This window comes from Canis aureus, chromosome 32, assembly GCF_053574225.1.
Source record: "Canis aureus isolate CA01 chromosome 32, VMU_Caureus_v.1.0, whole genome shotgun sequence".
Lineage (NCBI taxonomy): Eukaryota > Metazoa > Chordata > Mammalia > Carnivora > Canidae > Canis > Canis aureus.
The window spans coordinates 4,731,787-4,749,333 of record NC_135642.1 but is presented as its reverse complement, the minus strand read 5'-3'; the positions used below and the strand labels follow the sequence as shown (position 1 = coordinate 4,749,333).

At 37.6% G+C, this 17,547-nt stretch overlaps 1 protein-coding gene and 1 pseudogene across 1 annotated transcript; one reads left to right on the top strand and one right to left on the bottom strand.

Moving 5' to 3' along the window:
- Window positions 1-630: 630 nt before the first annotated feature.
- On the bottom strand, window positions 631-1,581 carry LOC144303609 (olfactory receptor 4K2). Its single transcript, XM_077882066.1, has one exon. The coding sequence runs from the start codon at window positions 1,579-1,581 to the stop codon at window positions 631-633; it is 951 nt and encodes a 316-aa protein (XP_077738192.1).
- A 14,565-nt stretch (window positions 1,582-16,146) lies between these two features.
- On the top strand, window positions 16,147-16,452 carry LOC144302838 (large ribosomal subunit protein eL43 pseudogene; annotated as a pseudogene).
- The last annotated feature ends 1,095 nt before the right edge of the window (window positions 16,453-17,547 follow it).

The window sequence follows — 17,547 nt, the reverse complement described above, 5'->3', positions numbered from 1 at the left end:
TTTATTTTATTTTATTTTATTTTATTTTATTTTATTTATTTTTCTAGAGAGGTAGAGTGAGAGCCAGGGCAGGGAACGGGGTGAGAGCAGGGCAGGGAGAGAGAAACCCAAGCAGACTTTGCGCTGAGCACATTGCCCTAAACTGGGCTCCATCTCACTACCCTGAGTCATGACCTAAGCTGAAATGAAGAATGGGATGCTTAACCAAGTGAGCCACCAAGGCGCACCCTGCCTTCAGTGACAAATTGTATATAAATGCTATTATCTTCTAGTTCCCCTTTAATTTGTACCTCCTTTTCTCATTTTTTGTTCATCTTTTCCAGTGAATAGATTATTAATCTCTAATTTCCTATCTGAAACAGGGACTGTAGGCATTGTTTACATAGTCTTTGCTTCTGGAAGAAATTGTTAATGTCAACTTGCTCTTCTGATATCTAACATGTATTTTAAACATATGACAGAGAGTAGTTTCAATATTTATAATTTGAAAAAAAAATACAATTTGATTCAATTTGGTTCAATTACAATTTGATGAGAACTCCAGAAATAAAAGCCTTGTCACAATCCTGTGTACACCAAAACTGTGACATATAATGCCTAGGAAGTTAAAACTTGAACTAGAATTTAAAACTAAAAATAATGCAAAGGAGTTGTCTTGTTGGGATTTAGAAGCCTATTTTTCAGTTTCCTCATAGCTGTCTTCACTTCTTGATTCCTTAAGGTATATATTACTGGGTTCAGAATGGGAGTGAAGATGGTATAAAACACAGACAGAATCTTATCTATAAGAAAACTGTTTAGTGGCCACATATAGATAAGGATGCATGGCCCAAAAAACATGAGGACAACAATGAAATGAGCTGTGCACGTAGTAAGAGCCTTAGATGATCCTTTTGAAGAATGATGTTTGATAGTAACCAGGACAATAACATATGAATTGAATAAAATAATAAAGCAGGATAAGGCAATTATGCCACTAGTTGAGATCATAAAGAGGCCCAGAACATAAGTATCCACACAAGCCAGCTGGAACACCACAGGAAGGTCACAGAAAAAGCTGTCTACTTCATTGGGACCACAGAATGGTAATGTGAGAGCAAATATGACCTGGCTCATTGAATGCATGACTCCCACAATCCAGGAAGCCACCACGAGGGCAACACACACCCAGGGACTTATGACTGAAGCATAGCGGAGAGGTTTGCATATTGCAATATACCTATCAAAGGACATGGCCATAAGTAAAATTATCTCAGTACCAGTAAAAAGGTGTAGAAAAAATATCTGGGTGATACAGCCATCAAAGGAGATAGTTTTATGTCCAGTGAGGTAGTCTGTAACCATCTTAGGGGTGGCAAAGGAAGCAAGTGACATATCAAGAACAGAAAGGTTAGTAAGCAGGAAATACATAGGAGAGTGTAGGTGAGAGTCGGCTATAACTGTGATGACTATGAGGCTATTACCAATGATTGTTGCCACATAAAACAGTGAAAACACCATGAAGAAAAACAGCTGTAGTTCCCAGGATTTAGAGAGTCCCAGCAAAACAAATTCAGAAACAGACTTATTGGCTGCATCCATTGGCCTGATTGATAGGTGAAAACCTGTATCAAAGAGAGAGAGAGAGAGAGAGAGAGAAAGTGTGATTCTACTTAAGCAAAAGCTCCAAGAATCCACTTTCATAGACTGTTTCCTCTATCTCTACTATTTTTTTCCATTTTCATTGGTATGTTAGTTTGAAAGATAATTATAGAATATTAGAGATCACAGTGAAATACCAGTAAAGTCATAGATGTTGAAAATAACACTTTCTTTTTTGTTACTAAATAGCAATCAAATTGAGATTATATCATCCAGAAGGTATCTACTTATCTACATATTTGTCCTCTATTTATCTGTATAATCCTACAGATAATAGCAAGTAAGCACTTGCTCTGGGATGACAATGTGTTAAATACATGCACACACACACACACACACACACACATTTAGTTATTTAGAGTTCATCCCTAAGAATATCTTTATTGAAAAATATATAAAACTATATCACATATAAGTGACATTACAAAAACAGTTTGATAAACAGGTGCAGAACTCTTGTAAATTTCCAGAGAAGATTTTTAACATATTCACAGTTATCTTGTTGAACTCATCAGAAACAGAAAATTAGTAAGAATCCAATATAAGAAGATTGCTTTATGACCAAGTTTATTACATTATAGTCATACAGCCCAGAGAAAGGCATTTAACTTTTGTGATTTCTTTTTTGTTAAAATAGGAGTCTGTTTCTCTTATAAATATTTATAATTCTATGACTTAAAATTTTACCTTTGTCTCCTAAAGACTGTATATCATCATTTTTATGGGAAAGAACACAAAGATTAAGCTCTTTAGTGTCTCCCCATTTGAATTCTCCCTTCATATGTGCCAACAGACGTAAACTGTTTTATTGATTTTAGCTCCACAGAATAGGAGATAGGAGATGGAAGTAAAAGGAACAGACATTTAAAATATTTCCATAGAAATCATTTCTAAAACACCTAAGCTTACCAGATCTACAGTAGAATCAGGGCTTTGGGTAATTCAGTATTAAGTATATAAGTATATTAGCATATAGGAGGTAATTTTAAATATAAATAAAGGATCCAGTTGAATCATTAGTTGTTTAGCAGCTGTAGATAAAATGGATGTTGTAGGAACTTGGGGATTCAGCAAGAAAACGTCTTGCAATGGGATTCATTAAGTAGCAAAGATGGTATTATTTGGTTCACAACAGGAATATATGTCAAGAGTCTTATGGGAATTTAGAATGATTATTTTCACCTGGACTGGAGAGATTCAGGGAATGGAAGTTTGAAAATCCATCATTTAAGAGGTAGCCAGAAATATCAAATCAGTGAGTTTTAATAAGTATTTCTGATTTTCTAACCCTGTTTTAGAGACAACAGAGAATAAAATCCAAAAACATTCACCTCTACTTCAAGTGGTTTATTATTTATTTGGAGATATTAAATACCAATAAATGTTTTAAATATGTGAAAAATAGCCAAATAAATCTAATGTTCACGCAATTTTCAAATGCCATGAGTGAATGGAATTTTAGATAACTGAATATTTTAATTATAATGTGCTTAATTTTTAAAAATATTTTATTTATTTATTCATGAGAGGTACACAGAGAGAGGCAGAGACACAGGAAGAAGGAAAAGCAGGCTTGCCATGGGGAGCTTGATGGAAGACTCCATCCAAGGACCCTGAGATCACGACCTGAGGCAAAGGCAGACACTCAACCACTGAGCCACCCAGAATCCCCTAATGTGCTTAATCAATCAAGAGAGTATTCTGGCAGAAGACAGGTCATGAACTCAGCCTATAATGAAAACAAATATTGATTGATAATATATTAAAAATGCATGTGGGAAAAAATGAATTATTGGGACTTCATCAAGATAAGAAGCTTCTGCGCAGCAAAAGAAACAGTCAACAAAACTAAAAGACAACCTACAGAATGGGAGAAGATATTTGCAAATGACACATCAGATAAAGGGCTAGTATCCAAGATCTATAAAGAACTTATTAAACTCAACAGCAAAGAAACAGACAATCCAATCATGAAATGGGCAAAAGACATGAACAGAAATTTCACAGAGGGAGGCATAGAAATGGCCAACAAGCACATGAGAAAATGCTCCACAACTCTGGCCATCAGGGAATTACAACTCAAAACCGTAATGAGATACCACCTCACACCAGTGAGAATGGGGAAAATTAGAGACAGGAAACAGCTAATGTTGGAGAGAATGTGGAGAAAGGGGAACCCTCTTGCACTGTTGGTGGGAATGTGAACTGGAGCAGCCACTCTGGAAAACTGTGTGGAGGTTCCTCAAAGACTTAAAAATAGATCTGTCCTATGACCCAGCAATTGCACTCCTGGGGATTTACCCTAAAGATACAGATACAGTGAAATTCCAGGGCACCTGCACTCCAATGTTTATAGCAGCAATGTCAACAATAGCCAAACTGTGGAAGGAGCCTCAGTGTCCATCGAAAGATGAATGGATAAAGAAGATGTGGTATATGTATACAGTGGAATATTACTCAGCCATTAGAAATGACAAATACCCACTATTTGACTTGACATGGAGGGACCTGGAGGGTATTACACTGAGTGAAATAAGTCAATTGGAAAAGGACAAACATTATATGGTCTCATTCATTTGGGAAATATAAAAATTAGTGAAAGGGAACAAAGGGAAAGGAGAGAAAGTGAGTGAAAATATCAGTAAGGGTGACAAAACATGAGAGACACCTAACTTTGGGAAACAAACAAGAGGTTGTGGAAGGGGAAGTGGGTGGGGGTTGGGGTGACTGGGTGATGGGCAATGAGGGGGGCACTTGGTGGGATGAACATTGGGTGTTATGCTATGTGTTGGCAAATTGAACTCCAATAAAAAAAATTTTTTTAATGCATGTGGGGAATAAAACAGTAAAATTATTTTCAGAAGAAAAATATTCAGGGGATCCCTGGGTCGCTCAGTGATTTGGTGCCTGCCTTCGGCCTGGGGCGTGATCCTGGAGTCCCGGGATCGAGTCCCGCATTGGGCTCCTGGCATGGAGCCTGCTTCTCCCTCTACCTGTGTCTCTGCCTCTCTCTCTCTCAGTGTCTCTCATGAATAAATAAATAACATATTTTTAAAAAGAAGCAAGATATTCAGTTAGCAGGTTGAAAGAAAAAAAATGCAGTTGTCCAAAAAGGGAAAGCTTCATTTGAATATACAAGTGCAAAAAATATGTCCACAAAGTAGCCTCAAGTGAAAAGTGAATTGATGATATGTATTATATGATCTTGATTTTATAAAATCAAACAATAAGAAAGCAAACTAGGCTATTAAAAATTGATTACCTCACAGAAAGAATGGTGGGCAGGAACATGATATATTTTTAATTTATATTTATATGTATTTCAGTATTTTTCACTTCTATTTCACTCTTCTTGTATCAAAAACTTATACACAAGTATTCATAGCAGTACTATTCGGAATAGCTAACAGGTGTAAACATCTATCAACTGATAAGAGAATGAACAAAATGTGATAGAGCCATGCAATGGATTACCGTTTAGCCATAAAATGAAATGAAGTATGAAGAGTGATACATATTATAGCATGGATGAATCTTAAAAACATCCTCAGTGAAAAAAGTATTTTAATATATGTGTCAGTTTGTGGGTGTGAAAGAACAGAACAAAATCACAGTAAAATAGCTTAATCAAATGGAGATAAGCAGTATGTCTGATAAAGATTTCAAAATAATGGTCATAAATATTTTCACTGGACTTTGGTAAAGAGTGGAGAATCTCAGAGAAATCTTCAGCAAAGAGAAAGGAATATATAAGAACAATCAGCAATAAAGAACTCAATAATTGGAATTAAAAATACATGACAGGGGAACACCAAGGTGGCTCAGTCAGTTAAAATGGCTGGCTCTTGATTTTGACTCAGATCATGATCTCAGGGTCCTGGGATTGAGTCCCACATTGGGTTTTGCACTCAGCTGGGAGAATGTTGGAGAATTCGCTATCCCCCTCTCCTTCTGCCCCCACCCCTGCCAATTCATACATCTGCTCTCTCTCTTTCAAATGTATAAATATTTTTTTAAAAAGCACACTAGATGGAATAAGTAGTAGACAAAAGGAAGCAGAAGAATGAATCAGCTATCTGGTAGAGTAATGGAAAGCAACCAAGCAGAACAGCAAAAAGTAAAAGAATAATAAAAAAATGACAGTAGGTCAAGGGAACTCAGAAATATCACCAAGCAAAATAAGACTCACATTACAGGGATTTTAGGAGGAGAAGAGCGAGAAAAGGGGATAGAAAATTTATTTGAAGAAATAATAGCTGAAAATTTTCCTAATCTGGGGAAGAAAGCAGACATCCAGATTCAAGAGGTACAAAATCAACCCAAGGAGCTCCACACCAAGGAGCATAATGATTAAAATGGTAAGAAGTAGTGACAAAGAAAGAATCTTAAAAGCAGCAAGAGAACATAAAGAAGTTACATACAAGAGAAACTATCAGGGGGAGGCAGGGCAAGATGGCAGAAGAATAGGGTCCCCAAGTCACCTGTCCCCACCAACTTACGTAGATAACTTTCAAATCATCCTGAAAACCTACGAATTTGGCATGAGATTTAAAGAGAGAACAGCTGGAATGCTACAGTGAGAAGAGTTCATGCTTCTATCAAGGTAGGAAGATGGAAAAAAATAAAGAAAAAAAGCATCCGAGGGGGAGGGGCCCCACAAGTGCCCCCAGGACAGGAAAGCCCAGTCCTGGAGAAGCAGAAAATTTACCAAACTTCCCGGACAGAAAGGTGCTCACAGGGGACTCGGGCAGGATCCCAGGAGGGGCAGGGATGCCATCAGGATCCCAGGGGCACTAACAGAGGAACTGCTGCCCAGGGGAGAGCACGCCACACCCCCTGGGCCGATCTCCCTAAAGGGTTGCAGCGAGCGCACGGCTGGGCCCTGGGAGCAGCTCCGGCAGCGGCTCTAGCGGCAATACCACGCAAACGCGGCTGCACTGCCCCGGGAGCAGCTCGGGTGGCGGCTCAAGCGGTGGCTCCATGTGGAGCGGGCTGCACGGCACGGGAGTAGATTCCAGTGGTGCGCACCTGGAGCCCAGTGCGCTGGGGGACACAGCCCAAGATCTGGAACTTCCCCCGGGACAGGCTGAGGCCGGGAGGACACAGCAAGGACACTACTGCCACCGGGCATCCCCAAGCTGTGCAGATCAGTGCCCCCAGCCCCTGGAGCATCCAGGCCCCTGCACACTGGGAGACTGTGGTAGTTACTGCAGGAGCTGACTCCAGAGCTGGAGGGCTGGCTGCCACCACTGTTGTTGTTCCTCCTGGTGTTACCTTGTCCAGGGACTGAGCAGGGCCGCCAGGGAGCAGGGGCCTCACAAGATAAACAACTCTCACTGAGCCATGCATCTGGCAGGAGGCTGGGCGGCTCCCCCAGGTATACACATCTAAGAATCAGCACAGCAGGCCCCTCCCCCAGAAGACCAGCAGGAAGGACAGGGGAAAAACAAGTTATTGACCAAGTAGCACTGGAAAGTAACAGGGGAACTCGAGGGATTTACAGTATATAGAATCAGAGGATACTCGCGTATTTTGTTCTCAGTTCCCACCTTTTTTTCTCTCTCTCTTTTTCTCCTTTTTCCAGTACAACTTCTTTTGGGCCACTCTGCACTGAGCAAAATAACTAGAAGGAAAAACTCACCACAAAAGAATAAGAAACAGTCCTCTCTCCAACAGAGTTACAAAATTTGGATTAAAATTCAATATCAGAAAGCCAATTCAGGAGCACAATTATAAAGCTACTGTGGTTCTAGAAAAAAAGCATAAATGATTCAAGAGACTTCATGACTTCAGAATTTAGATGTCATCAGACCAAAATTAAAAATCAATTAAATGAGATGCAATCCAAGCTGGAGGTCCTAACAATGAGTTCTAACAAGGTAGAAGAACAAGTGAGTGACATAGAAGACAAGTTGATGGCAAGGAAGGAAACTGAGGAAAAAAGAGAAAAACAATTAAAAGATCATGAGGGAAGGTTAAGGGAAATAAATGACAGCCTCAAAAGGAAAAACCTACATTTAATTGGGGTTCCAGAGGGCTGAAAGGGACAGAGGACCAGAGAGTGTACTTAAACAAATAATACCAGAGACCTTCCCTAACTTGAAAAGGGAAACAGGCATTCAGATCCAGCAATAGATGCCCCGTAAAATCAATAAAAACCATTCAACACCTCAACATTTAATAGTGAAACTTGCAAATTCCAAAGATAAAGAGAATATCCTTAAAATGCAAGAGACAAGAAATCCCTAACTCTTATGGGGAGAAGTATTAGGTTAACAGCAGACCTCTCCACGGAGAGCTGGCAGGCCAGAAAGGGCTGGCAGGATATATTCAGGGTCCTAAATGAGAAGAACCTGCAGCCAAGAATTCTGTATCCAGAAAGGCTCCCATTCAGAATAGAAGGAGACATAAAGAGCTTCCAAGATAGAAACTGAAAGAATATGTGACCACCAAATCAGCTCTGCAAGAAATACTAAGGGGGACTCTGTAAAAGAAAGAGGAAAACCAAGGAAACAATCCACAAAAACAGGGACTGAATAGATATTATGATGACACTAAATTCATATCTTTCAATAGTAACTCTGAATGTGAATGGGCTTAATGGCCTCATCAAAACATGCAAGGTATTGGGCTGGATAAAAAAGCAAGACCCATCTATTTGCTATCAACAAGAGTCATTTTAGACCTAAGGACACTGACAGCCTGAAAATAAATGGTGAGAGAACCATGTACCATTCAAATGGTCCTCAAAAGAAAGCAGGGATAGCCATCCTTATATCAGATAAACTAAAATTTACCCCGAAGACTGTAGTGAGAGATGAAGAGGGACACTATATCATACTTAAAGGATCTATTCAACAAGAGGACTTAACAATCCTCAATATATATGCCCCGAATGTGGGAGCTGCCAAATATATAAATCAATTATTAACCAAAGTGAAGAAATACTTAGATAATAATACACTTATACTTGGTGACTTCAATCTAGCTCTTTCTATACTCGATAGGTCTTCTAAGCACAACATCTCCAAAGAAACGAGAGCTTTAAATGATACACTGGACCAGATGGATTTCACAGATATCTAGAGAACTTTACATCCAAACTCAACTGAATACCCATTCTTCTCAAGTGCACATGGAACTTTCTCCAGAATAGACCACATACTGGGTCACAAATCGGGTCTGAACCGATACCAAAAGATTGGGATCGTCCCCTGCATATTCTCAGACCATACTGCCTTGAAATTAGAACTAAATCACAACAAGAAGTTTGGAAGGACCTCAAACGCGTGGAGGTTAAGGACCATCCTGCTAAAAGATGAAAGGGTCAACCAGGAAATTAAGGAAGAATTAAAATATTCATGGAAACTAATGAGAATGAAGATACAACCGTTCAAAATCTTTGGGATGCAGCAAAAGCAGTCCTAAGGGGGAAATACATCGCAATACAAGCATCCATTCAAAAACTGGAAAGAACTCAAATACAAAAGCTAACCTTACACATAAAGGAGCTAGAGAAAAAACAGCAAATAGATCCTACACCCAGGAGAAGAAGGGAGTTAATAAAGATTCGAGCAGAACTCAACAAAATCGAGACCAGAAGGACTGTGGAACAGATCAACAGAACCAGGAGTTGGTTCTTTGAAAGAATTAATAAGATAGATAAACCATTAGCCAACTTTATTAAAAAGAAGAGAGAGAAGACTCAAATTAAGAAAATTATTTCCGCTTGTTTTGTGAGTTGGTTTTTAATTACAGTCTAATAAGCAAAACCAGGAATAAAAATATCATTTTGATATGGATATCAAAGTGGATTGATAGGGATATCAAAATACTTAATATTGTCCAAAAATTAAATGTACTCATACAAAATAATAATTGATATTTGTCTGAGACTGGACGAGCTTCAGCAGTGAGCCATCAGCCCCAAACTGGCTTTCTGGTACCAAAATCCCTTTAGATGTGTTTTTCTTCCAGAAAAAAATAATCCATTGTTCCTACTCAAAGAACTACTGTTCCCTGATCATTCTAGGAGCCACAAGGATAATCAGCAAAGTAGCCTTTCATTTGATGATGTAGCTGGGGATTTGTGACACTTCATTATTAATAACTTGACAAAAAGTGATTTATGGGCCGCTTTTTTCTGGTCAGTTATTACTTCATGCATCCCCCAACCCCTTTTCTTCCAGAAAACCTACTTAGAAGATGATGTTACAATTTTCATTTCAGGGCAGCCCCGATGGCCCAGCGGTTTAGTGCCACCTTCAGCCCTGGGGTGTGATCCTGGAAACCCAGGATTGAGTCCCACGTCGGGCTCCCTGCATGGAGCCTGCTTCTCCCTCTGCCTGTGTCTCTGCCTCTTTCTCTCTCTCTCTCTCTCTGTGTGGGTGTGTGTCTGTCATGAATAGATAAAATTTTTTTTAAAAAATTTCATTTCAAAAAATTGCAATGGTATTAGAACCAAGATATAGTATGATTCTATAACACCCCCTTCAAGGTTTAGCTTAAGCCTCACTTCTTCAGATGAGGCTTTTTCAATTCTTTCATTAACTTCTCTCTACTTTTTTCAGAGCTAATATTTCCTGCATTATTAATTTTATACATTGCTTTATATTGTTGCCTAACCATTTCCTGTGTATGTCTTGTAATCTATAAGCATTTTGAGAACAGAAACTTTGCCCTTGCTTGGTTTTTTTGTTATTATTTATTTGTCTGCTAATTTGTTTTCAGTGTCTGTCATAACATTTGACTTAGAGCACAGTTAGAAATAGCGATTTGGTACAACTTTTTAAAAAAAAGATTTTATTTATTTATTCATGAGAGAGAGAGAGAGAGAGAGAGGCAGAGACACCCGCAGGAGAAGAAGCAGACTCTCTGCGGGGAGCCTTATGTGGGACTCGGTCCCAGGACCCTGGAATCAGGACCTGAGCTGAAGGCAGATGCTCAAATGCTGAGACATGCAGGCCTCCCAGTAATTATGTTTTTCTAAATGTCCTTTTGTGTTTTCTTTGTTACTATTCCACCATTATTTGACTGTATCATAGTAATTATAGAAATATTGAGGTAGAGAGAATTTCAGAGCTAAGTAGTTTCCCCTACCAAATTCTGCCCCCCATCAAATTCTGCCATGAATTATGGGATCCTCTACAAAACTTTAATCTAATTAGATCTTCTATGAAGTCTTTTCAAGCACTATCATCATGCATAGGACCTTTGATTGTCAATTCATTTTATTCTGTGGTAGTTCAAATATAAAACTTCCTAAAAGTCAAGAGAAATGGAGAAGATTAGAATCTAAAGGAAAAGGAACTCTGGTTTTATATCCTTCAAATAATCCTGGAGACCCAGAAAGGTGTGCATCCCATAAATTTTGGTATGTTGTGTTTTCATTTTCATTTGTCTTGAGATGTTCTACTATCTGTTTTTCTTTTTTTATACAATGGTAGTTCAGAAATATGCTGATTTTCACATATTTGTGAATTTTTTCATTTCCTTTTGGTATTGATTTATAGTTTCATACCAGTGTGGTTGGAAAAGATACTTGAGATTATTTCAATCTTCTCAAATTTGTAATGACATGTTTTGTGATCTAGCATGTGATCTCTTTTGGGGAGTGTTCCACGTGTACTTGAGAAGAATATACATTCTGCTGCTATTGGGTGAAATGTTCTGTGTATGTGTTAGGTCCATTTGGTCTGTAGTGTTGTTCTTACCTGCTGTTTCCTTACTGATATTTAGTCTGCAGCACCTGTCCATTTTCATTTGAGGTATTGAGGTCTACTTTATTGTTTCCTATCTATTTCTTCCTTCAGGTCTGTCTGTGTTAGCTTAATAGATTTAGGCATTCACATTTTGTGTGCATATATATTTCTAATTATTATGTATTTCTTTTGAATTGGCTCTTTAGCATTACATATGACCTTCTTTGCTCTTGTGACAGTTTTTGACTTAAAGTTTATTTTTTTCTGCCACAAGCATAGATACCCCTCCCACCTTTGGTTACCATTTGAATGAAATATATTTTTCTATCCCTTCACCTTGAGCCTGTGTGTGTGTGTCCTTAAATCTAAAGAAGATACCCTATAGACAGCACATAGTTGGATCTTGCTTTATATCCCTTCAGTGGCCCTATGTCTTTTGTTTGGTGAGTTTCATCTATTTACATTGGAAGTAATTATTTATAGATAAGGACTACTTATTGCTATTTTGTTTTTTTTTTTTTGTCTTGTAGTTTCTTTTGTTCTGCTTCCTCTCATCATCTTCATTTTTGATTTGCTGCTTCTTTGTAATAGTATCTTTTGATTCTTTTCTCTTTACCTTTTCTTGTATTCTACAAGTTTATTTCTTTGTGGTTACCATGAGACTTGCAAAAACCTTCTTGTTTTAACAGTATCTTGGGACGCCTGGGTGGCTCAGCAGTCCCAGCATCAAGTCCCGCATTGGGCTTCCTGCAAGGCACCTGCTTTTCCCTCTATGTCTCTGCCTCTCTCTCTGTGTCTCTCATGAATAAATAAATAAAATATTTTTTTAAAATAGTGTCTTTTAGGGTGATAAAAACTTAACTTTAATTGCATACAAAAACTACCCTTTTATGCCACGACACATACTTTGTAGTTTTGTTGTGACAATTTAAGCATATAAAATAGCATGAGTGGCACATGGCAGAAGAAGATTAGTGTTTAAGGGGGAAAGAAATGCAAAATAGGGCTAAGGAAGTAAGCAGAAGTCAGATGATTCATGTCCTACTATACATTGTAATAATACATGGTTGTATATTCCCCAACCGCATTAGTGTTTTTTTCTGTGATACATAGAATAAAGTCTGTCACATTTAAAGTTTTTAGTAATAAATATTTGAGAATAAATACATAAATCATATTCATCAATAGTGAAATGAGCAGTGTTAAAATCATCATCAAATCAGAATATTTTGCCCTTGGAGGGATGAATGCTGAGCAGTATATGTCTCACTGGGGATGTCCAAGTCATTTCTATAATCCTTCCTGCTCCCCTCCAGTATTCTCTGTCACTTAATGTAAGGATTTCCACCAACTTGCATGTCATCACCCCAATGAAACTATACCAACATGCCATTCAGAACTGACATCAGGAAGCTAGTAAGATCACTTCAGAGTATGGGAGTGGAAGAGATTCTGCGACATAGCTTTAAGATGCAAGGTGATGAGACAAAAAGAGAAGAGATAAAAGGGAGCCCTATTTCTAGAAACTACTGGGCAAACAAGTTCCAAGTCAGCTCACCTTATAACCTGAGATTGAGTGTACTGGCTAAGTAAGCAAATTCAAGATTATATAGGAGACATTGAAAAGAGATAAGATGAACCAGGAGAACATCTGTTCTGTATCTCCAATATAGTCTTAAAGTGCAGACTACATGTATAATACCCTGTTATCCACCAAAGAAAAAATAAATAAGACAAAACTTTTGTCAAATCACCTGAGCAGGCTATAATACATCCTTACAACAGGAACTGGGTAAAAGCTGGCCCATTGCTTAAAATCTGCCCTCAATTATTCAGTGCTTCCTCATTCTTTCCAAGGTTCTGGCCACTTTCTTTCAGTACAGCCTCTTTATACTACTGCTAACTTAACTTGTTCTCTAGAAATAGTAAACCACATCCAACTCCTGAGTTCACTAGGCATTTGTGCTTTTCTCTGCTTTTGCCCATGCTGTTCCTTTCCTGTGTCATACTTTCCCCTCAACTTTGCCTTCAAGTCTCAGATTCAGTATTACCTCTGAGTAGCTTTCTCTGATTCTGCAGGCGCATCTGACATGCCTTTTCCTAAGTTCCATATTACCATATTCAAATTTACATCGTGGCCATTATGACTCTGCATTGTGATTACTTTTCTTTATATTAGATAGAATCTCTTTAAGGGTAGAGATAATGTTTTATTGCGTTTCCAGAGGACAAAGCATAGTCCGTCAAACAAACAAACAAAAAACAAAAAACAAAAAAAGTGTTCTGGGGATATCTATACTGAGGGCAGAGATTGAGGCGGCACTGTTTGACAAAGGCAGAAAATCCTACTTAAGATAATGTCATCTCCTCTTTAGTGACTAATACTAAACTATTTACCTATTCCAAGAAGAGGCCAGTCCTATCCTCCTACAAGTAATAATGCATTGGGAAGAGCTAAGGTAGTTCTTCAATGTAGAATAAAATGCAGGTGACCAAAAGTAGATTTCTACTATAGTGAAGTTGAAAGAGAATCAGAAAAGAGTGAAGTTGAAAGAGACTATGAAAAGAAAGGCATTTAAAAAGAAAAGAAGTGTAACCCACTTATTAATATCCCAGTTTGACTTACATCATCACATAAGGATAATTTGTATGAATATCAGTGTTCCAGAGAGATCCAATGAATGCTGTTTGTTAAGAGTGAACCATCAAAAGTTGGGGACAAGAGTAAATTGTATCAAGGTGAGGGTTAGAGCTGCAAGAAAAGTTATAGATGTGGTGATGGGAAATTTATATTATACATCTTAATTTCTTTATTAAAGATCAGAAACTGGGATCCCTGGGTGGCGCAGCGGTTTGGCGCCTGCCTTTGGCCCAGCGCGCGATCCTGGAGACCTGGGATCGAATCCCACATCAGGCTCCTGGTGGATGGAGCCTGCTTCTCCCTCTGCCTGTGTCTCTGCCTCTCTCTCTCTCTCTCCCCGTGACTATCATAAATAAATTTTAAAAAAAAATTTAAAGATCAGAAACTGCTGGGGTAATACACATTAATGGACTTTCCTAGTGCAAGAAAAAACAGAGATCTCAGGTATTAGCCCAATCTAAAAACTCCATCTATAGTTTAGAATTCTGGCCCAGTGTTGGCAGGTTTGTTTTCTTTATTTGTTTTTTTTAAGAAGATCTACAAAGCTGTATTTTCTTTTGAAAGCTCCCATTTTCTAATTGTATTAAATTAGTTTGATTTGTTTACAAACCTTTAAGGAAAGACAAAACATCTTGGGAATGCAGGATGTTGACTTGCAAACTCTGCTACAAGAATGATGAGAAAACCAGGATAGAAGTTGACAAACTTGCCCCAAACCAGAAGTAGGCCTCAGGTAAGTGGTATAGAGCTGAGTTCAAATCAGACAACCTGGCTTCACTGGTGATACTTACAGTCCCCACTCCAAGAGTTCTTAGTCATGTGTGTACCACAGACCCCTCTGGAAGTTCAGTGAAGCTCAAAGCCTCCTCATTAGAATGATATTGCAAACACACAAACTGAAATACATAGGCATATAAAGAAAACCAATTACACTGAAACATACTTGTAAAAATGTGCAATGTTGACAGCTTAGAGCTTAACTGATTTTCTCAGGAATGGGCTTTACCACAAAAATGCCAAGGTAGAGATTAAGTATTTATCCTCTGGCTTCAAGGGTATCTTAGCCAGATGAAATATCTGACTTGATGCTATAATTTTTTTTTGGTTTTTTTGATGCTATAATTTAATGGTTCCGATTTTAATAGTTTCTTAAAGGATATTTCTACCATGTCTCCAAATAAACTATTCCCTTATATTTTCAGGAATCTGGACAAAAACCCTCTGCCTATAGTTGTAATTGTATTAATGTGCTAAATATAAAGTGTAAAGTTAAGTGTCGTCATTCATTTCCCAGCTAATATTTGTAATAAATCTAGCTATATAAGAATTTAAAGCACTTTACTACTATCTTTTGAATGGGTAAAAGATAGAGTCAAAACAGGTGAACATATTTTATCACTTTTTAATCATATAAATTTTACTTAAAAACATTGTGACAAGACACTGACTTATAGAACATTTATTATTTTCCCCTTTCATGTCATCTTGATATTTATTTCTACTTAAAATGATTAAGAAACTTCTAAAATATAATACTTCCTTTGAAAAACACAAACATACAAAAGACAGCATTAACTACATCAATACACCAAAGATTAATAATTAGCACAGATCCAATATTTTAACATTAGTTAATATTACAACCATGTTCTTTAAGTTCAAGTAAGCACACATATTTCCATCCCATTTATCCTGTCATTTATGCATGTCTAACACAATGGCAACAATAACAATAATATTATTAGTTAGCATTCCTTAAACAGTGTCAAGTACTGCTAATTATGTTACATGTCTTTCTGTTTAATTTTCACAACATTCCTAGTAGTTAAATATTAAGTCCACATACTATAGGTAAAAAAAAATGTCTTAGAAACATTAAGAATACATGCTCAAAGCTGCACAACAAGAAAGTGGTGAGACTGGAATTCCATCTACAAGAGTCCCATCTAATTGCTAGATATATGTTCTTTTAAAACAGAGAAAAAGATCTTGTACATTAACGTATCACAAACACCCAGAAAAGACTTGTAACAGTGTAGGTGCCCAATAGTTATTGAACTAAAGAATTTTCAGAAAAAGGGTTTATATTTAAAAACAAAGATGTGGATGTTCCTGGCACACTGAGTCTCTTCCTCTCTGGGCCTGGACCTAGTTTGCAGCAACATGGCTAAATGCACCAAGAAGGTCAGAATTGTGGGTAAATACAAGACCCATTATGGTGCCTCCCTCAGGAAAATGATGAAAAAGATCGAAATAAGTCAGCACACCAAGTGCACTTGCTCCTTCTATGGAAAAACCAAGATTAAAAGATGAGCTGTGAGCATCTGGAGTTGTGGCTCCTGCATGAAAACCATAGCCAGTGGTGCCTGGACCAACAGCACCACTTCTGCCATCACAGTAAAGTCTGCCATCAGGAGACTGAACAAGTTGAAAGACCAGCAGAAGTTCCACCATTTGAAACATGGTTAGCCATTAACTGGGTTAATTATGTAATTTAAAAAAAGATACAGAGGTTCTTAAAAACGTTAGAAATAGAACTACCTGATGACCCAGCAATTGTTCTACTAGGTATTTATTCAAAGAATACAAACACAGCAATTTGAAAGGGCACATGCATTCCAATGTTTATAGCAGCAATGTTCACAATAGCCAAAATATGGGAAGAGCCCAGATGTCCATTGATAGATGAATGGATATAGAAGATGTGGTGTGCGTGCACACCAAACACACACACACACACACACACAGACACACAGGTGGAATATTACTCAGCCATCAAAAAAGTAAAATCTTACTATTTGCAGTGATATGGTTGGAGGTAGTGTATTATGCTAAGTGAAATCAGTCAGAGAAAGACAAATACCACATGATTTCACTCATATGTAGAATTTAGGACACAAAACTGAGGAATATGGGAAAAGGAAAGGAAAAATGAAATAAGATGAAAACAGAGAGGGAGTCAAACAATAAGAGACTTTTAACAATAGGGAACAAATAGGGTTGCTGGAGGGGAGGTGGTTGGAGTGATGAGGTAATTGGGTGAGGCATTAAGGAGGGCATGTGATGTAATGAGCACTGGGTATGCAACTATATGCAACTAATGAATCACTAACTTATACCCCTGAAACTAATAATTCACTGTATGTTAATTAACTTGAATTTAAATAAAATCTAAAATAAAAACAAAGATGATAATTTTTGCTGAAGAATGAAGTTGAGACAAAAGAACATTTTTACCTTAACTTTCTCATTTGTCTGATTGACTTTGAGTCAAGAGGGAAGAATTTATAATTTGGTTAAAAGTGAACTAGAATGTGGTTTTATGCCTAATTCCAAACTAGATTTCTTCATAAACTTCTGCCATATTATTTAACTTCAGATATTAAATATTTGGCTTGGAGATTATGTTGAAGCATGTTATGACCTTAAAAGTCCAGAATGACTATAAGAAACTATTGATACCATTAATGTCAAACTGTCTAAATCCATCTTATCAGATTTTCTCCTAAACTATTTACATATACTTCACTCAGTTCAAAGAGATATAGCCAACCAATATATTGT

Excerpts from the sequence above, each read along its gene's own strand:
- LOC144303609 (XM_077882066.1), bottom strand. The coding sequence starts at position 1,581 with ATGGATGCAGCCAATAAGTCTGTTTCTGAATTTGTTTTGCTGGGACTC.